The sequence below is a fragment of the Anoplophora glabripennis genome, unplaced genomic scaffold, assembly GCF_000390285.2.
Source record: "Anoplophora glabripennis isolate ALB-LARVAE unplaced genomic scaffold, Agla_2.0 scaffold120, whole genome shotgun sequence".
NCBI lineage: Eukaryota > Metazoa > Arthropoda > Insecta > Coleoptera > Cerambycidae > Anoplophora > Anoplophora glabripennis.
The window spans coordinates 456,702-479,766 of NW_019416214.1; the positions used below are offsets into that span (position 1 = coordinate 456,702).

At 30.6% G+C, this 23,065-nt stretch overlaps 1 protein-coding gene across 1 annotated transcript in view; it reads right to left on the reverse strand.

Moving 5' to 3' along the window:
• Positions 1-23,065, reverse strand: part of LOC108907827 (heterogeneous nuclear ribonucleoprotein C) — a 447,713-nt gene that overhangs the window by 131,853 nt on the left and 292,795 nt on the right. The window contains exon 7 of the mRNA XM_018711644.1: positions 5,274-5,291. Coding sequence (XP_018567160.1) covers positions 5,274-5,291 — 18 coding nt within the window. The remainder of the gene's footprint in view (positions 1-5,273; positions 5,292-23,065) is intronic.

Sequence of the window (23,065 nt, forward strand, 5' to 3'; positions counted from 1 at the left end):
ATCGAACCGAATTGGATGAAATTTGGTGTGATGATTCTATGCACTAAGAAGTTTAATTGGGAAAAGTATGAAGATCCTAGGTATTATTCAAGTGTCTGAAAAAAATTGACAAATAAACTAACATTTTTTGCAATTTTTTACATGATTTTTCCGATTTTTGCAATAGCAATAATTATTTTTTCTAATTGCAACTATCTTGTTCAAAATTTAATTACAAAACTTTTTTCCTCTTCCATTTTTGTCTAAAATGAATAGTTGCTAAGTTGTCGACGAGAAATCCAAGACAAAAATTAATTTTTTTTAATACTTTTTTCGCAATAACAATTAAGCCCACGTTTTTTTTATTTGCATGAAAAAAAAAATATAATTTCTGATGTTATTTAGAGGCCGTGAAAGCAAAAATCTCCGATCATATGCGTTTTACCTAAGTATACCCCTTTTTAAAACAAATATCGCCTTGACTATTCGTTTAACTGTTTCAAATATTTATTTTATATGTAAAAATATAATATTTAAAGTAAGAAATTATATTTTTGGGTAGAAATTTGAAATAATACGCTACGTCGAGAACCGCGGCGTCGCCGCTATCACGCATATGGACGTTAAGTTAATCAACAACAGCAGTTTGAAGGAAAATTATTATAAATTATGTATCTACGATATCTACGAGCTGTCATACGGTTCCTTAAATATCGGTTTCCTATTTATACGAGTTGCCGTAAAAACTGTGTCAATTGCTGCGCATTCTAAGTGGAAAGACTAAATCGTGAAAAATTATTTTATTAATATCTCATCTCTTAGATATCCAAACTAGTCATAATTTTTTTGAGGATTTTCTTCATATTAATAAGCTTATATTAATTTTTTATGAATATTTGTTCGTCAATTCCAAATCAGATAAACCTCTTTAAGTATATGAATGCGCTTTATATGTATTCCTACTTTTTAAGCTAGATTTAATTGATCACATAAATTTAAACATTAAGACCTGTTCCAAAAATTCAAACGAAAGTAGTATTTAACAAGCAAATAACGATCGGAATAATAATAAAAACCCGGTGACGTTTATGAAGTTGTGAAAGTGCTTTACCGTCCTTATGCCGGACAAAGGACCCTGACAAGCCGTTTAATTAATATTCCCCAATACAAAAGAAATTATTCAGTATCGAAAAGTAAGAAAAAGCCGCTTTATAATCCCGTAAATGAGACTGCCTTAATTAAGTTTTGAAATTTACTACACACAATTGGGCTGTCTCGCGTACGAAAGCATTCAGTTCGGTCTTTAAAAACGTTTCCACTGGTAGCGCGGGCTTATAAATTTGATTTGTATTGTTTAGTGTATCATACCTAACGCAAACAAATTTCACACAAAAATTCGTAGCCGTACGTGAGCCCGACGTGTACGGGGTTCACAATGCACGTAGCATAGTGCATATATTTGTATGTAGCAGCTTACGGTAAGCTCGACTGAAACCGGGGACCCGACGTTCCGGCGAACTTTCCTCCTGGCGGAACGGGTAGCGTTAAGTTTTTGCCGCTTCGTATCGTTACCGTAAAGCTAGCTGCAAACAATCACCATCTTTTATTTACGTTGCTTTGCATTCTATTTTAAAACAGGAAATGAATATACAACGCCAGAGAATCATTCGCGCATTGTACGTGCACTTTTACGTTCACCTTCCACGGCCAACAGATTCTGTTCGGGTGTAATTTAGTGGGTAATAACGGGGAACGGTGTATATCAAATATAAAAATTTCCACTGCAGATGTATCAGGGACCAGCCGATATTTTCGGGTGTTTATTGATCTTGTTTGAAATTCTATATCTGCTGGGAAAAATACAAAACAACCCCAGAGACGGAAAATATACCTGAGCTGAACTGCGACTTTTCCTGTAAGTATATCAAAATATTTTGTGTGGCCTCGCATTATACAGTGTCGAACAGCCAAATGGAATAAATTCAGTATCTCAATTATTGTGCGCATTTATAAAATATGCCAAGACACGTCGATTGCGGATTCTGAAATGCCATCTTCTAAAAATTTCATCCCCAAATTCAATTCTCTACGAGTGGCAGTTGCAACCCTTAAATTTTTAAATGAGAAGAAAGAGTGATACCTCAATTGAAAGGTATTTTTATTGCCTAATCAAAAATGATATGGTTTAATATTTATTGCAAAAATGAATGGTTTGCTTAACGAAATTTATTACAACAAACAAAAATATAAAAACAACATTTTGGACTTGCAGGTTAGCGAAAACAATTTCAGTGCTCTTTTACAACATTTTTCAAGTAAAAACTTATCACTTATAATCTCTCTAGTGCTTGAATTATTTCCGGAAATTTTTCCGAAGGTACGCATTTTTTTTTAAATTTTCCCGAGTCCCAGACTAGGGAACATTTTCTAGAAAAATGCGTGATTGAGAAAAAATTTCCGGACATTAATTCAAGGGCGTGGGGGATTCGGTAAGAAAATTTTACAACCAAAATTTATTTTAAAAATTTGACCTGTTTGAACTTGAAAAAAATGTTTCAATCTTTATTAAGACAAAATGGTTCTTAATAAAACATAAAAAACAACACGTTCCTTTCACTTTAGTAATAAATGAGGTATTTAATTTTTGAATTAAAATATTTACCTTTGCAATATAATTCACTTAGTATTATTAAAATAGAAAAAAAATAAGTTTTTGTAGAAATGCGATGTCTATGGCAGTTTATCAAAGATTCTTATTAAAACATAAAAAACACAATCCTTGCACTTTAGTAATAAAAAAAGCATTTAATTTTCAGCAGAACAAAATTTCATCAAATCTGATGGAAATGAAAAATAAAGGTAATAATTATGCTCCTCGTTACTCTCCGTTGCGAAGAGAAGAGTTCCGGCCAGAATTTCAAAAACATTTAGCGTTAATAGAAGAAATCTCGAAACAAATATTTGGTAAATAATTATTTGTATCTATTTATTATTTTCAATTAAATAAAGACATTACAAAGCAAAATTCTGGATAGGTACTGATTTTTGAACCACATGATCGCTGTCAAAAAAAATTTCTATTTATTAATTTTGTTTGCCTAGCTTGGAAGGAGGAAAAAAATTTCCGAAAAATTTGAAGGTGCCATGGGCAACTATCGAAATTACAGTATGTAATTGGCTTAAAATAACAGGTGTCCTACAAGTGTGTTTTTTTAACTAGACTGTTTAGAATTCAGTTTGGCTAGTTTATTCCTGTTAGCAATACAGAGTAGCTTATGTAAACTATTCAAAAGTTTCGGCTACAATGATAACTGAGCACGGTTATGCAAATTTCACTGTTATGAACGTTAATAGCCTTAACGTGCACCAACTTAATGCTTACTTTGGTGAAATTTCGATCCTCGAATGTTTACGTTGTGAACATATTTAAATAGTTTTTTATTTTTTATTACAATCAAGATGCCTTTATGAGCTGTAACGCTGGTATATTATTAATAATACATACATCACCTTAAATAAATTAAATAAAGTTAAACAGATATTTAGCTTAGCTATAGACAATATCAGGAAAATAAAAAAGTTTTAGGTAAAAGATTGACCACGTGTTCTTGCTAAGATCTGATGGAAAGGTGTAAATGAAAGCAGTTACCGTCTGCTGCGTCGAATGTGAGAGGAAAGGTAATGAAAAAATGGATGGTTAATGGTGAGTAAACCTGACAAAAGGGAAAAAGTTTGCGAGACTAGAACGGCGATGTAGTAAGCAACAAGGGATTAAAGAGTGAAAGCGCGATCATAATACGCGTAGTTTCATGTCAATTGAAATAATGTACTTAAAATACTGAGAAATAGTTCTCATCTCAAATATTTGAAATTTAGCAATATTTTAACGTATTACAAGAATTGGTAGTATACATTTACATATTTTTTCCTTGTGATGTCAATAAAAATACCGAGCTAAAACTATTACATATTTAATAGCTATAAAGGTGTCGCAAGCTACAGTCCGTACGATATTTGTTAATATAGAATTCCAAGAAGACCTCTGCTTCACGTTCTTGGAATTAACCGCATTTTACACCTGATGTAGAAAGACATTGGCGGGGTGGGATTCACCGTAGCAGCTTGCAGTGTATACTGTGTGTTGCAGTTATGAAGTAAACAGTCGTGTTCAACGTGTATAACTATTTTACGACAATTTTTCTAAATGAATAGCGCCGAAAACTTCAAGACACGCCTCCCCCGTGGTAAACTGTTACAGTAGTTCCGATAACAGAACTTTGTTGGCTTATCCTTTAATTGGAATTATCAACAAATATAGTATGGACTATATTTAAAATATATGATGACACATATTGCAAAACAATATTTAGTACTTTTCCTGAAATTCTTTCTGGAATTCAAACTGATACCTTCCAATTAGTTCCTGAAATATAATGAAAAATCTAGAATATGCACTGTTTATTTTGAGCCAGAATTGAATTTTTTTATAAAGGTAATTTGATGAAATTCAGTTTCTAAACGTAAGATACCCACATATTACTGTTGATTTTAGTTTTGATTAAATAAAGAAAAGAAATACGTTTCCAGTAATATGTTAAAAAGAAGGAAAATAGTACCTATAAATGTGTCATTGTTACCGTACTGAAACTAATATAGCCTCCACAAAAAGAGTTGTTTATCGCAATATGCTAACTTAGTTTAGTGTTTTAGTTTAGAAAATTGTTAATTAATAATAATTCTGATTTTCGTTATGAAAATGAAAATCGCATTTTCTACTAAAAATAGAAAATCGTCACTTTTATATCCACCAACAGTAAGAACATCTCTATATTCAAATGTATATGAGTTTGAAGTAGTATTTTGAAAAATTGCCATTTTTACTGACACATTCATGAACGAAATAATTTATTTCATCTTGAGTCAGAAATGTTGCATTTTTTAAACTCATACTTCTATTTCATTAAAATTTCATCATAAAACAGCAAATTATTTTTTAGTTTTCACATAGCAATACAAGGATTTCATTTAAAATTGCCGCTGTCACAAAGAAAATGTCATTCGTCAAAAAATATTTATTTTAGATTATAAAATATATTTAGGGACATACAAAATATATGCAAATTTTAATAATTTGCAATATTTCTGTAATTACCAATGCCGATTGTCTTGCGCTTACAAGAGAAAGCTATGGAATTATTTGTTAGGAAGGTTCCGACCCCTTCCCTTGCATACGCCACTGATTACAGTTAAAGACGAAGGTAGCTTTAATTTATTTATCTACAGTTGACACTTACCTGTCGTAGTAATAATCCCTGGAACAAAAAAAAAAGTAATTAATATTTTTACGATTTGCGAACAAAGTTCTTGTCTTATCCAATTGCACACGTTCCGATAAATCATAATAATTTTTCTGTGAGGTTAAAACTCGCCAAAATTTATTGCATCTGCATAAATATTTATATAAACCGAACGACTTCTCATCCATATGTCAGATAATTCTGCAATAGTTTGATATCTTCAGATAAATTGAAGATTTATCGTTACGTGCTTTAAGTTAAAATATAATTAAGTTGAACGTTATATTTCATTACCTACTCACCAAAATGTGTATTGCAATTATTGCAAGTTATTAAGTAAAACTAATAATTGACCTATATTTCTTTAAGAAAAGAGTTATGAGTTTCTCATCCGTTTTTGTACAAATATGCGGGGTAAACTATTCTCATGTAAATAAAAATGTTCTCGTTAAGATTTGTTAAACTAAATAGGACATCGTAATGCATACTATGAAACTTAACTGAAATATGAAAAAATTAGTTCTATTAAAAACATGTGTTATTCTAATTTAACCAAGTCATACCAAGTCTCTAAATTAGATTTTTAATTAATGACGTTATAGGAAATAACTACTCTGCGGACTAACGCTCCGACCAACATTTTTGAACATTAAAATGTCTCGGTCAAAATTGAAAATTGCTGGGGATGCTAGTTATTTTTCGTCTATAAAGTTCCGATCATAAAAACCCCGGTAGATGGTTTGTATGTCTGTTTTGGGGATCTCTCTGGGGATATTTTGCCCATTCCTTCAAATAAAATTACTATGTTACTACTTCAAAAGATTATATGTATATTCAATTAATAGAATAACAAATTTTGCTTTAAATATGACAAAACATTTTACAGTTAAGTGGAAAATAATTTTGTTTCTCCAACATTGATGCCCGAAAGGAAACAAGAGAAATAACATTAGATTAAATCGACGTCAAACCAAAAAATTCATGGTAGTTCATTGTACATAGCATATCCTCACAAGTTTCTTAAAAAGCTATCGAGCACAAAATTTTTAAACCACAGCGCAAATTAGCACAGAATGAACCCAATCATTCTCTATAAAGCATCATTAAAAAACTCAGCTCTGTAGTAAATGTTTTGAAAATGGATGGAGCTCAAAATTTTGAAGTCACAGAACAAATTAGCACAAAATGAGCAAAAATACTCGTGCAACTGTTAATGTTTTTAAATTCGTATGTATGAGTCGCAACGTCATATTGTCGATCCCTTGTAGTGTTCCATATATATCAAAACCAAAGCACAAAATTTGGCAATACATGAAAGAAAATAGTTCAACAGAGCACCGAATTTATAATATATGACACAAATTTATTTATTTATTTATTTATTTATTTAGAAGTTACAATATCCAACAGGACAAAGTCCCAATTACAGGATAAGGTAAAACAGAAAACCTTAACTAAATTTTAAAAGAAAAAGACAAACTAACATTAAATATAAAAATAGAATTACTACATAACATACAGCAATCAAAATATAAAATACAATAATCCAGACAAAGAACTTAAGTATAAACAATAACAGACATTTAAAATAAATGAACTAACATATACAAGATAAGGATTACATTTGCTAGACAAACAAATTTTATATGTCATTCATAGAATGAAAAAATATATTAAGTCGATCTTCATATTTCTGGTAATTGGAAATCTTTTTATATAGGGGAGATGCTATTAGTAAATTGGTACGAGGTGTGGGTAATTATAAAACGGAGTGAAATCTAGAATTAAGTCTAGGAGCATGATATAAAATCCTTGAGACTAACGAGTCTGCATTTAACGTGTTATTTATGATTTTAAAAAGGAATATAATTGAAAACATAATTCGCCTACGACAGAGACTATTAAAATTAAAACAGGAAAGCAATAAATCTTGAGATGTACCACGGGGAGGATAAAATCCACAACAAAAAAAATTAATAATCTTTAAAAATCTTCGTTGTACTTTCTCTAATTGAATATAATAAATATTATAAATGCGACTGCAAACAACCGATGTATATTTAAATTAGCAACGCACAAATGGTGCGTACAATATATTTAGAACCTTTACGTTCTGAAAGTTCTTAGAATTACGCAAAATATAGCCTAAATTCTTATAAGCAGATTTGGTTACTAAACTAATGTGCTCGTCAAACGATAATCTGGTATCGAAAGTAACACCAAGGTCCGTAAATTAAGTAACTTTATTTAAAAAAGATTCACCAATTTTATAATCAAAATCTAGATTAGTTTTGCATCGACTGTAAGTCATAAATTTACATTTACTGACATTCAGAGGTAGATTATTATTACATGTCAAGATTAACTTGTAATGTAGTACAATCAGTAGAGGATTTAACTTCCAAGAATAACTTTAGATCGTCCGCATAGAGTAAATAGTTAACATCGAGGCATTCAGTTAAGTCATTAATAAAAATAATAAATAACAGTGGTCCCAGGATTGACCCTTGCGGAACTCCTAAAGATTGATGGAATTTACATGATCGAAAGCCTCGATACTGCACAAATTGGTACCTATTACTAAAATATGATTTAAATAGAGATAAGAGAGCAGGGGATATACCATATGACTCCAATTTCAATGTTAATAAAATATGATCGAAAGATTTGGAAAAATCGGTATACTTACACATCAACCTGACTTCCTGCATCCAAAGCTTCAGCAATAAATTGGGTTTTCTCAACTAGATTTGAGTTAGTTGAACGACCACTCATAAATCCATGTTGGTACGGAGATATTGATTTTTGAATATGAAAATGAAGTCGATTGTGTAAAATTATTTCTAGGATTTTTGAGAAGTTACTTATAATAGCTATGGGCCGGTAGTTAGTTATGTCGTTCTTAGTACCTTTTTTATAAACGGGGCATATTCGCGACTCTTTCCATACTTGTGGATAATCTCTAGGTATGTGTAATTATAGAATTGAATATGATTTTTAAAGGTTTTGCATAAATAGTTTTACGGTCTTTTATTAACAATGCAGGAATTAAATTAGCACAGAAGTACAAAATTATGGAGTGTTTAATTTATATTTCAGTTTATTTGTGTCCAACTTGACCTAGTATTGTTTTCTCACCATCTACATACTTCCGAGGGTTTAGTAAATACCGGACACCCCTTATAACAATTAAATTAGCGCAATTACTTTAACAAAAAATATGTACTTCATTGTGGCAGACATGTTTTAATTCCAGTTTCATTATTAAACAACGTATGCGTTATTACGGATGTAGTCGGAATCCAGTCACGCGATATAAATTAGAGGTTGTTGTAGTGATTTTATCAGAATTAGAAATTATCATGGACATCAAGCTTCCGCATAGCGCGGGTTTTATGTGGGTCTAGATATTTTTCCCGAGATCGGTTGACAACTGATTAGAAATTATATCGGTGGAGAAATGTCTCTATTAAGGCCGACTTTAATTTTCTGCTGCAGTGGAAATTCATAGGATTCAATTTCCGCCTTCGTAGGAAGTGAATTAAGAGATTTTTTATTGAGTTACCAGAGCCGAGGAAAACGTTTAATTAATGTCTTAACCGAGTTTGGATGGGCCCAATTTTATAAATAATATTTCCGATGACGTTTACGAAGTTCTTATACGAAGACTTTACAGTTTTGGGTATTTTGAAATCTGAAAAAACTAAAAAAAGCAGTTACATAAATACTTGCGCCAAATGGATCAGTCAAGGGTTATTTTTATTAAAATAGATTTGCCTAACCAAACAAATTTTCCAGTGAAAAAAGCGGAGAAACAGAAAATACTAAAACACATAACTTAATATCGCGCACGTTAAAAAGGTCGTTAAAAACTATCAAAGCTAAACTAAAAGTTAAAAAAGTTCAGAAATTACTAAATTTATGATTGTCCTATTATTATATTTTTTTTCTTCTAGCCTATTGCCAATTTCGCTTTGAAATTATGATAAATAGCCCTATTTCTACTGTTTCTATATATTTTCAAGCAATGACAACGTACTAAGTCGCTACTAAGTTTTGTTAGAACGTTCTACCTACCGTGAAATAAAATCAACGATACCGCCCTTATTCTACTGGGTATCGAATAAAAATAACCCACTGCTATAAGTTTTTTCGTTTTATTGCTGACTAAAAACAGTTCGCCGATAAAGCGAGGAATAGTTTGGCGTACTTGTGTTGAAGTAGCGAAAAGCCTTTCCGGGACTTCTTTTTCAAACGATGTAAGTTCACGACAAACTTTTTATCATCACTTTTATGCTGCTTTAATAAGAAACTGGCTGCTGAAAATTGTGTTGCGTTGTAGTATCAAATTTACTTTTAATAAATCACTGAACGCCAGCAGCACACACACACTTCAGAATTCCATACAGACTGCATATTGCATCACAAATAAATTACCTCCTCACAACATGTATTATGCGCGAAGCAAATTGCTCCACGGGCTACTCCGGTAAATAATTTTTCACGGATCATTGACTGATATTCTCGTATTTACGAATAAAAAGTACCTACGCTTTTATCTGCATAGATTAAGCAGATGCCAGAAAATACAGGGTGACGACACATTAGACATACTTCAGAGTCGACTTCGATTTTAATTTTGAAAATTTGGGCAATGGTGTTTCCGGGCATGTCCTTTTCAACTAAAATAATGACGTCCACCTAATGCTTCCGGTTATACTTCGTTATTTTAAATGGGACACCCTGTACATTATTGCAATTTTGGATTCTACGTGAATTTTCATAAAGGTTCCCTATTCTTAAAGTTAACCGTTTTTGATATATTTATTTTTTTTTTCAACCAGAAGAGATATGTATAGGGAAGCATTATACCATTCGAAAGAGAACAAAATTGTTCAACAAGGTTGCTCAAAAATATACAGGGTGTTCCATTTACAAAAAATAAATTAAGATGGTTTAAAGTTGACTAAATTCGGCATTAAATTTCTACCACCTTGTATGAAATTAAGTCATTTTGAAATTATGGCAGGGAAACTTAGAGTTTTAGTTATGTCCCCTATAAATTTTATCGCTCTAACTTTATTATTGTAAAATACACATCTATTTGAATTAGGCAGTGTTTTTTTTAATTTTTAATTTTTGAAAAAAATTAAATATATCAAAAATTGTTAACTTTAAGAATAGAAAACTTTTATGAAAGTTCACCTAAAAATTGACATAGAATCCAAAATTGCAATAATGTACAGGGTGTTCCATTTAAAATAACGAAGATGACGTCAACTTCCGGAAGCGTTAGGTGGACGCCATTATTTTAGTTGAGAAGGGCATGGCCGAAAGCACTATTACCCAAATTTTCAAAATTAAAATAGGAATAGTATCTGAAATATGTTTAATGTTTCGTCACTTTGGGACACCCTGTAGATTTATGTTTTCTAGGATTTTCTAATGGAAAGTGTGTTTTCTCAAAACGTCTTTAAAACGAATGCACTTACTTTAACAAATAACTTCATTACAACCATAAAACAATATTTTCTTCTTTCTATTTTTTGTACTCTATATTTTAAATAATATAATGCAAATATATTCATCTTTTTTTTTTTCAAAAATCATATCAGAGCCATACAATATAATAATATAGGTAATAAATTTAGACAAAAGATAAAGAGCTATAACGAACCAAAAGTCTAAGGTACTTCTTTTCCTAATAAAAAATAACTCCAAAACTAACACAAACTTCTTAAAAAAATATAGGTATTCTTTACCTCAAATACATATAATTAAAAAAAAACAATTTTTTACACAATACCTTCGATACCTCTCACAAAATGTTTACGTTTGAGCTTTTGATAATGGTATTGTATTTAAAATTACATTTCAAACAACAAAATTATTTGTGCACTCTAAGTTTTGGCGAATGCGCCGGCAAAAAAAATTGAGATCAATCTCAAAAAAGAAAGAATTCGATTACGGCGAACTTGTTATAGTTTAAAATATATTTTATGTAGAGCCTAAACTATAAATAAAAAACACTGAGCGTTTTCTGATATCACTCTCCTTTTTCTGAAAACATCTACAAAAAATTGTTCTGCATTTTATTTCGGTTGTGTTAACCATTCCATTATACGGATCACAGCACATGTAGAATATTTTGTATTAAATACCAATGCCAATTCGAAACAAAGGCATCATTTCAGTTTTATTTGTTTACAAATTTCAGTACTTCTAGAACCTTTAGTTAGTAATAGGTTCTATTAAGAATACACAGTATCATTTGTTGTTTTGACATTGAATAGTTTGTAACTAATTACCGATACTAAAAAAAATATGACGAAAAGAATTTTGTGTGTATTTTTTTTATTGAATTATGTTATTAAATTTCCAATAATTTTTTAGAAAGAAGGAATCGATTACAAACTTTTATACTTCATTGAAATTTTCCGTTTTCATTATAAAATAAATGAGTTTTTATGAAAATTATGTAAGACCTGTATCAAAGGTACAGAGATATATGATGCACCTATATAATTTTTACTTTTGTAATAGCATAACATCTCAAATTGTGACGTAATATACAAAAAAAGAGCTTATATGCCTAGGGCAATGACTTAAGTTATTTTATCAAAAAACGGCATTTACATGGTAGTACTTAGAAAATGTGAAGCGGAAAATATTTTCAGTGTTATCAAAATTAAAATAATAAACCAATGCTTAAATATTTTCTATATCAGAAATACAAGCAATAGTAATATGTCTTAAAATTATAATATTTTTTTAAACGATTATATTGCAGTGATACATTGACAAAATTAACATTAATTAAAATAGAATTAATTACAATATACTATTTTAGAAATACATATATTTTTTTAAAACAAACACTAATTAAGATTTATTAAGTAATATTAAAAAGAAAAATGTTAATTTTTTAATGAGGAATATTGTCCTATCGGTAGTGTTTCAATACCATTACTTAAAATAACTCTTTTATTATCTGACGAATCTAATGCAACTTTATTAACATTAATGGTGAAATTTTCACGATTAACACTTCTAATTGTATTGAAATTAACAATTTTCTGTTTGTCCTTAAAAAGACAATTAAAAAAAATCCTCAAAACTTATATCTTTCGTACCAGCTCTGCTTACACCCACCTTTTATCTTACACCTCACGTTGCAACCAATGACTTTATAAGTATATACTTTGGATCTTAATGAAATAAATTTTCATTATTTTTCCTTTTAGATCGTCTTTCATAAAACCGGGTAATTTATTGTTAACCCTTTCAATACCGAAAATGTTGTTATCCGAATACTCAAAAGTATCGAAATGTGTGCGAGCATCTCTTATAATAATATCATAAATAGTTATGTTATTTACTCCACTTTTAAGAGTGAACTCGAAAACAAATAAGTCTGTATCTGTATAACAAATTTTTGTGTCAAAATAAGGGCAGATATCATTTTTTACATATTCGTAATAAAAATCATAATGCAAATTTTTCGATAACTCTAAGATAGTAAATCCGGTATATATCGGTTTTTTAAATAAAATTTCTATTTTTGGGTTGAAAAAAATTAAAATTTCTTATCAACTTTACCACCTTCTAACTGCTAAACAAAGCAAAATAGAAGTAATTTTATTTAAATCGTCTTATATTTACAATTAGAACCTGTAGTTCCAAGTATGCGAAACAATTTCGGACATCCCGTATTATTATTATTATTATTTTATATTAATGAGCCCTTAATTAGAACCGAAAATACAATGAAATAATAAATGTTGGATATGATCTTCAACCGTTACACAAGACTCCATGCAACAAACATTTATTCAGGTGTCTGCATGGTTAAAAATTTTGAAGTCTTTCTTCGAGGAAGGGAATCTATGTATCTACATTCAATCTAGATGGCAGAAGCTGTAATTAAGTAGTATTCAAGAATTTCAATCCACATATTCAGAGAAAACTGTCGTTGATAATGGACTTTGGCTAAGGATCTGGATTTTTTTCTGTCATTCGGTTAATATGATAATTAATTATCTTAAAAAAATTGTTGAGTTATTATTAATAACTGTCAACTATATCACTATGTTATAAAATTTTCACTTCAATACTTATATGCAAACCAGGCTATATAAAACTGATTTTAATTTACAATAATGACGATAGAGATAAATTATGCAAGAAATTATTTGTAGGGGTGTATATTTACCCTTTGCAACTGACGGGGAAGAAAAAGAATTTTTTCTGTTTGAGATATTTATGAAATTTTATTTGTTACTTGATTCGCTGTATATCTAGTAACAATCATAGGTATAATTTTGAGAAATGTTTCCGAAGCTTTCAACTTATTTACTAACTAATCCACTATTTAGTAGTCACTTTGTACGTCTACATCGAAATAAAAAGACCTTGTTCTATTTTTATCCTCGAGTTCGAAGAGCAATAATTACAGCCTCAAGAGCCATGAAATCCGTATTGTAATCCCACGTTAAAATGGAAGAGAAATGACCAATTTGCATTATTCAGATGTAGTAGTTAAACCGGGCGGATTGAGTGAAATTTAGAATTAGAGTTCTCGACTGATGGGTGTTATCGATCTCGCAACGATGTATATTGTTAATGGAGACTCGCAACATTTAATTGAATTACTTTGCCGGTATTTCGTGGACTAGTTCGGCTGAGATTTCTATATTATTAGAACTTCAATCTTGGGAAGCTGCAGTTTTATTGAAAAGAATGAAATACTTGAGCTGCAAATGGATCAACTTTTAAATTCACGAATGACGCCAAATTAATTTAAATAATCTATTCATTCTTACGGACATACATAAGTAGGTACTATCCATCATACATAATTTATAATCTATTGTACTCGTATACACTCTGAAAAAATCAGTGTGAGTGAAAGCAATAAAGGTTCGGAGTGAATCCAATGAGTGAAATTATTGAGTACATTTTCACTCAATATTGGACATTTTGATCATTTTGTGATTATATTTTAAACTAAAACTGAGTACTTTCACTCAAATGTTAGTACTCCTTAAATAAATTCTTCACGTAAACTCTTATTCGGTGCACTTGTACCTAAATCAGAGTAAATGTCATCATTACTGAGTAATCTAACCCTTTTTCATATCCAGATCTGTTCCATATCGGTTCCCATCGTACCGTTAGGTTATCTCGTGACCATGGCGTGGTGGATGGCAGTATGGCGTATGGTGTGCTTTGGAGTTGGACAAGTATCGGTTTATCTGGTTATTCTAGTAAAAATTGTATTTAAATGCGAATTAATTACAATAATTAGACAATATATTAAGTATCGATTAATATTTGGTTAAATAAACGAATCGTTAAATTGTTATCTATAATTACGTATTTGTAACATACAACGGTTATGGCAATCTATTCGTGCGATCAGTTCACCAATTCCTTTAATCGAGAGCTAAAATATTGTCTCTGTGCAGAAACCACTGTGGCAGCTTAGTAGTTTTTGACTTTAATACAATGATATTTAAAATAAAATTTAAAGAGAATATAAACCAAGTCTGAGTAAAAATTACTCAATAATAGTTAAATCACATTAGAGAAAAAGTCAACTCTAAATTGGTTTTATATAGTCAGAATAGAGTCAAAAGTCACTCAATTGATAGCAGTAACTCGGATGTAAGTAAAACTCATTCATTTCTGATGCAACAGTTGCACTCTGTTGTACTCATATTAATAGTTGAGTGAAAATTTCACTCAATCAGATGTGTACAGAAATTGATACATTATTGAGTAAAATCGAGTGAAATTTGAGTGCAATGTTTTTTACAGTGCATTGTATCATCGTACTGGTAGACTTCGAAAAGTTGTTTAGCAAATATTTATATAACTGTTTATTTTTTGAGTACTTTTTATTTCTGTTTTTTATGATATATTTAAATATATAAAAACTGAAATAAAGCTGGTGCCAAAAGCATCAGTCTAAGGCTCCTTCTTACATATAATATATTATAATAATTATTGCCAGCTGATGAATATGCTAAATGAAAAAAAAAGATGAATTGTACAATCTCGTACATCAGAATGTCTGTTTATTTTGGCATTTTTCCACCTGTGAAAACAAACAGTATTTATCCCCGTTTTTTGACTTCATAGGTTATGCATTTCCCATAGTAATAATTCTTTTTTAATTGTTGGCACTCACTGTTTCTCTACATCCTTAGCAAACCTACATTTTAATATATTTAAAAAAAAGAATAGCTGAATCTTTGGGCCTTCCAATTCTTCTTGGAAATCAGAAATTTAAACAAGAAAGTCACGGTATAATTTTCCCTTTTGTAACTTTAAACCATCACAATTTTTTTTAATAAAACACCTTACTCGTCTTACAGCTCTGATCTAAGATTCTTTGCCGTTTTATATTTGTACTGGGGGGTGGTGATAGGTGTCCCTGTATTTGAATTCATTGTTGTAGACATAATTTTTATAAGAATTACCAAAAATACAGGCATGCATCTCATTGTATAAACATGTTTTTCTGTATTTGTTCATCTGCAATAACTCATCTAGTGTATAAAAAATACTATTAAGAACACAGATTTAATATCAGAAACACATATTTGCAAAAGATAACTGAAATACTGATTTATGAAATAATAATATGCGTATGTAAATATTTAGTGCAATTACAAAGTACAGTTTTCTTAAAAAAAAAAAACAAAACCCAACAAAATTTCCAAAAAAAAAAAAAAGGAAAAAATCGCGGTAATTAACATAATATAGTGATAAAATATGTTGCATTTAGGTTAGGGACTAAAATTGTAGTTTGTTTTTAATTTTTTGTTAAATTTAAAAACAGAAACTACAGAAATAATTGCATCTCGTATTAAATTAAATAAAAGTATTAAATGTATATAGAACTGAAGAGATGATTATGTTGAAATAATGGCCAACATTATAATTGCTATACGTTAATTAACAGGTATATGATTAATTAGTAACTATTTAAAAACTGAAAATAATATTTCCATTTCCGCCAATTAACGCATGTCTGTATAAATAGGTGGCACTTTTGCGACTTCATTTTCAATTTTATCAATGGTATGACTAATTGGCATTTTGATAATAGCAAAAGCGGGACTGCAAAACTGTCGTTAATTATAAATGAATTAGAATATTTTTAATTAGATGTATAGTTAATTTGTACACATATTTACTAATTGGAATTGAAATATGCCCGAGGAAGCACGCAGTTATACTTAAGAGCTAATAATTTTTTTGAAAAGTTCCATCTGTGGTCTCTTAGAATAGCCAAAACAATTTTTTTGTATATTAAACTAAACCTTTAATAGTTATTTACTATATTTACTGTATAAGTGTTTTAAATAGAACTTTATCCACGCAAGAATGTTTAAACGCGAGAACGTAGTTCAAGCGTTTAAGTACATAAAAGGCAATTAAAACACGAATGCAATAAAATGTTTTATCCATAATGACATCACAATCATATTTGTGGAGTCGGAATTATTGGAATTTACTAAAAAAATATTCGCAGGACTTGACATTTCTTAATAGTAGTCGGTTAAACGTGGTAGGTTTTGTTATGCCTACTGGTTGCTATGATACGCTGTTTATTATCAATTATTTAATAAACAGTTCTATCTGAACTTGGTAAAAATGCAAGAAAGTAATTGTGTTCCTGTGGCTGTTTTTGAAGAAGCCCAAGAAGCAATTTTTCATTTATTGCCAGCTAAATCCAGGAAACATTACGAAAAAGTGTTCACCGAATTTAACGAATGGAAGGAAAAACGGGGAGTAATGACAATAAATGAAGAAGTCATGCTATCGTGTTTTTTAAATTTGAAAAATTTTAAGATAAAATATGTAATTTCATCTATGTGGTCGAACTATTCGATGTTGAAGGCTACTATAAAGGTCTTGAAAATATAGATATTGAAAAGTATAACAAGCTTACTGCTGGTTTGAAGAGTGAATCGAGACAATGCAAAACACAAAAGCAGTAGTATTTGAAATTAGTGATGTACAGGACATTGGCAGTTACCTACTTGTTTCAACACCAATACGGGCACTTCAAGAAAATTTACAATTATAGAAGCATTTTGAGTGAATGCTGTTGAAATATGCAGAAAATATATTTCCTCTGCGCCCAATTCGCCTAACACAATTTCATTTTAAGATACATCTATCAAAAATGTACTCCTCAGCCTGTTAGATTCAACACATTGGCGAAGGTACCCTCAATAGTTGCTTCATTCCTGAATATAGCAAATCCAGAAGCATATACTGGCCATTATATGAGGCGCACTTCAACAATTTTATTGACCAATAAAGGTGCTGATCTTACAACTATCAAACGGCATGGTGGATTAAAGAGCTCCTCTTTAGCAGAAAGTTATGTTGAGTCTAACAAACTTGCAAGGAAAATCCAAGGAAAATATAGCTGTTCCTTACAAGAAGAGACATCCGTAACTTGTGCAAATTCTTCACAAACTTCGGCAGATGTTAAGCGTTCCGAAAATGATGGCAACAATGCTACAAGGGTTGTTATTAACGGAAAGGAAGTTAAATGTGATAAAACAAACAAGGAAATGTCTGTTACTATAAATGTGAATGTTAATATTAATAAGTAAATAAATTAAATTTAATTTAATAGGTTTATTATTTATTCTTTATTCTACTAATGAAATAANAAAAAAGAAAAACAATTTTTTTTTGTAATTTTAGGAGGGGCGTAACTTTTCAGGGAAGGGTTTTTTCAAAAAATTTTATACCAAAGACCCCTATTAATTTTCATTGGAGAATCGCCCTTTGAATTTTTTCGGTGTTATTTAGATACACCCTGTATAGTGAACTTTGAATTATTTTAGGTTGCACTAATAATGGGGGTGTTTGGTATCTGTCGATGCTGTGAATTGACAAATTTGAAAATTAGTGATGTACAGGATGTTGGCAGTTACCTACTGGTTTCAACACCAATACGGGCATTTCAGGAAAATTTACAATTATAGAAGCACTTTGCGTGAATGCTGTTGAAATATGCAGAAAATATATTTCCTCTGCGCCCAATTCGCCTAACACAATTCCATTTTAAGATACATCTATCAAAAATGTACTTCTCAGCCTGTTAGATTCAACACATTGGCGAAGGTACCCTCAATAGTTGCTTCATTCCTGAATATAGCAAATCCAGGAGCATATACTGGCCATTGTATGAGGCGCACTTCAACAACTTTATTGGCCAATAAAGGTGCTGATCTTACAACCATCAAGTAGCATGGTGGATGGAAGAGCTCCTCTGTAGCAGAAAGTTATGTAGAGTCTAACAAACTTGATATTGCAAGGAAAATACAAGGAAAATATAGCTATTCCTTACAAGAAGAGACATCCGTAACTTGTGCAAATTCTTCACAAACTTCGGCAGATGTTATGTGTTCCGAAAATGATGGCAACAATGCTACAAGGATTGTTATTAACGGAAAGGAAGTTAAATGTGATAAAACAAAAAACGAAATGTCTGTTACTATAAATGTGAATGTTAATATTAATATGTAAATAAATTAAATTTAATTTATTATAGGTTTATTGTCTTTTCATAAAGCGTCACTCTAGACAGTTCATATGTATGGATAAAAGTCCGATTTGTATAAGGATTGTGGATAAATGAAATTTATATTCTATCTGAACAAATGACAAATTACTATAGAAATACAAAATACAACACATTGAATATTAAAGTGAGGAACATAGAAGACCCAAAGTTAAAAATAGTTAATTGTGACAAGAACAGCAGTTGCTAATGAATGAAAGAGTACCAAAATAAAGCAATAATGACGTTAGCATAAGATAGATTGTAGAAACATGCCTACTTAGTGGAAATGCTAATAATACTTTTGTTAATAATGAAATTTAGTTCCACGAATCCAAAAAATATGGAAATTCAGATACTTCTGGTTGTGTCAATTTAGTTTTGCAAATTTTTTGGACTTTTATATTATGTTTAGATAAGAGTGGCAGATATAGGAAAAGCACACTTCGGGTGTCGTTTCAAAACTAGCTATAATGGATTTCTGTGAAAGTGTTGTTATCTTTGACTAAAAGCTCCATTGTTATTATTTCCGGATACGAGGGTTACGCTCAACCACAGAAACTGGATATTATGTCGTTTAAGGGAAGTGATTTATCCCATAAGGATCCCACATCCGTGCTTGAAAAGCGAACACATATCGCGCCAGTTTAAAGTACAGAAAATTTTAACAATTTAATAGACGTATCTGAATAGAAAATAAAGAAAACAGAAATTTTACGTTCCTGGGTGCTTTACTGAGACAATATTGGAACAATGCTAATATTTTAAAATTCATCGTGTCTTTAAATTCCAAAGAATTAACAAATAAAAATGTTTCATTTACATCAAATTCACTGAAGGTCTGTTCGACTTTAGTAATTCCGTAATTCTGGGGTACCAGGTCGTATTACATATTTATTATGTGGTCTAGATTTTCTCTAGATTTATAGTCAGCGGAATGAGCAGACATAGGCCAGTTTCGAACTTAATGACCATCATCAGCATGCCATAGTTTAGACGACCGACGATCGAGATCGGTGGCTTCCTTAACAAACTGCGTTCAGTGCACTTAAACCTTAAGTTAAACATTATAGCTTCTAATAATTTACAATTTATTTAACGGAGTTTAAAGATTTTTTGAAATGATACCAGTAAATCTGCATTTTGCACTACAGAAACGCCCACTTCAATATTTTTTTAATTTGGATTTGTACTACTTTGAAATGCGCATTAAAATTTTCAATAAAAAACTCTATACTGAGAAAATTTAAACTGTTTTGACGTGTGACAATATCCCTTTCCGAATGACTCGCCCCTCTGAATAATCGTTTTATTTGGAAATTCCCTCCCTTATCGCCTTTGCAACGGTTGTTTGTTTCTGGAGGACGCAACGAGTGGCCAAGTCACGCACTTATCTTCGTTACACATAAAAGGAGAGTTACTGACCAAACACAAACATAATTCCAACTAAGTTGGAGTAAACAACCCGGGCTGGAGTAATTTTCAGGTGGAGTATTCGGGGAGTTGAGAGTTTCACATCATCTACTTAGAGTAGTTCACGTAAAGCATTCTTTGAAGGATTTCGTCTCGCAATTGCAGATTAATTGCTGGTTTATCGACTACGGTGCATGCTATTTTCGACGTCATTATAGGATGTCGCGGTTATTATTAAAGGTACAAAGTTATAGATTTGTCTGAACATTTTCTTAAAAGAGTTTTTAGTCAAAACAGATTTCTGATCCATTTTTTAATTTTAGAAATATAGAATGCGATCATTTTGAATGGAAACACTTTTGTGAAAGAGATACTTATTGTCCGTTTCAATTCGTTAAAAAATTCGAGGGTTGGCAATAGAGTCCGAGACTGGTAAATTATACTTAACTGCTGTGTGATGTATAATATTTTATCTGCTCTCAATGATTAAGTCAACTATTTTCATAGAGGAGAACGTGGATATATCAAAATACCCAAGCTGAGAGCATTTTTGAAACGTAAGAATGTGGCTATACACCTAAAAAGTCAAACGTTTTTACAAGAGAACATGTCAACGATTTTTTCGTTTGCATATTTGCTAATGAAGGTAGCGACTTATTCTCTTAAGCTTTGCAGGAGCATGCCGTTCTGATGAGTTATGCAAACTTACTTTGAACAACGTCAATTTCAAAAATTTTGATGACATTATAGTAGTTACATTCTAAAAATGGTATGTTACATACGTTTACAATTACTTCGTCTGGGTTCTGTTTCTCACCTTGAAATTTTCAAGAAATATATCAAGATTAGATTGGAAATTAAAATTGAAACTTCAGGCTTTTTTATGCGCTATCAAGCAGGTAGATGTTACAACCAACCAGGCGGCAAAAATACCCTTTCTATGATTTCAAGTAAGATTGCACAGTTTTTGAAACTAGAGCATCCTGAAACATATACAGGCCATGCATTCCGAAGAACATCGGCAACTTTACTGGCTAATACAGGAGTTGGTGAAAATCAGCCACAATTTCAGTAAGTTATGTTACTGTCAGTTTATGTAACAAGAATGAAATAGTCAACAGGATTTTTCACAATGACACTTCAACTTCAGGTTTTAGTAGTACGAAGCATCATGCTGTTTTAATGGATCAGTCAGATAATATTGAGCCACCGGTTACTGAATTGGAGTGGTCAAATCATTTTGAGAAAAATGTGACAATTAGTAAACGCGAGGGGAATAATTATCCATATTTTATAAATGTTACTATATGTAATAACTTTACAATTACTATAAATATTCATTCATAATAATTAATAACATGTAATGTTCATCAAATATTTCTATTTATTTGTTCATAAAATATGTATTTATAAGTCGAATTCGCTTTTTTCGCTAGGAAGGTAAGTTACCTCACTTACCTCTCGTTATCCATAGCGACTTACCTTCTTAAAAACAATGTATTAATAGTTTATTTACTATAATGGGAGCAGATAACATATATTTTCCTATTCACTTTTTTCGTATCATGGAACTACCTCACTATAATAATAATAAATGAATCGCAAACAATATTTTGCAGTTAGTAGGAGTTGAAACTGCATGCATCAAATTTTAATGTACATTTTGAATATTTTATATTCACGTATATTTATATTTATTATATTACATTGTGCTATACATATAATTGAATGATATATGTTGGCGATAACAGTAAATTTAATTTCCAGCCTGTCAAGACAATAGTTCATTTATTTTTTGTTAACCACTGTAGTGGTCACCTCATATACATTACAAAAAGCCTAATTTGCGGTAACATCAAATGAGGGTTTTATTCTAATTAATTACTGGTTAAAAAAAATTATAGATCACAACATTTACATAAATAAAAATACTGGTATTTATAGAATGCGACGTAGTTGTTCTAAATCCACTCTGACAACTGATAGATCGACCTTAAATAATAAAATGTATTATTTAAAATGTCTTTTAAAAGATAGATTATCGGGACATGGAAAATATATTTTCAGAAAGAAATATATCTTAAATTGGTTTCATTTGATTTATGCCCTGTTGCGGAAAAGTACTACTTTCAACATTTTCATATCCATGTTTCTGACAGAACTATATTTAAATCTGAATATATGAATATTCTGACGAAATTCCATTTCCAATTTATAATTTGTTTCATTCGATGGGCACATTCTCTCTAAATTTACATTTTCATGTAAAATAGTGTAATCTATTTTTTCCGCATAAAATTTAAATTCCTATAACAGCAATTTCACTCTTTCAGGTACTGATCAACTAGAAACATCATATCTTACTAATCAGCTTATTTTGACTAGACACCTAAGCCAAAGTAAATTGTTTTCCAGTGCAAATACAAAAGCAGCCTTTATTGAAACTTACTTCAATTCCGTTCCTAATTTTGTTACTGTTAAACTTTTTGTTATAGCCACGTCCAAAGAATATGTTTAGCGTAGATTGTAATATACAAGTTAAAATGTCTACATATTCTGTTATAGGAGACTTTTGATCAGAATTGGTTCGATAAAAAGTCTCATGAAACAGTGCATAAAGTCATGTTATGGTACATGAAAACCGATCAAGGCTAATAAATCTGGAGAATCGATAAAACCATTAAGAATCTTAAACAAAAATACTACTTCGACAATAATTCTTCGATTCTCCAATGAAATAATATGGTAATGACTTCGTAACATCGAACTACAATGAAAAGAA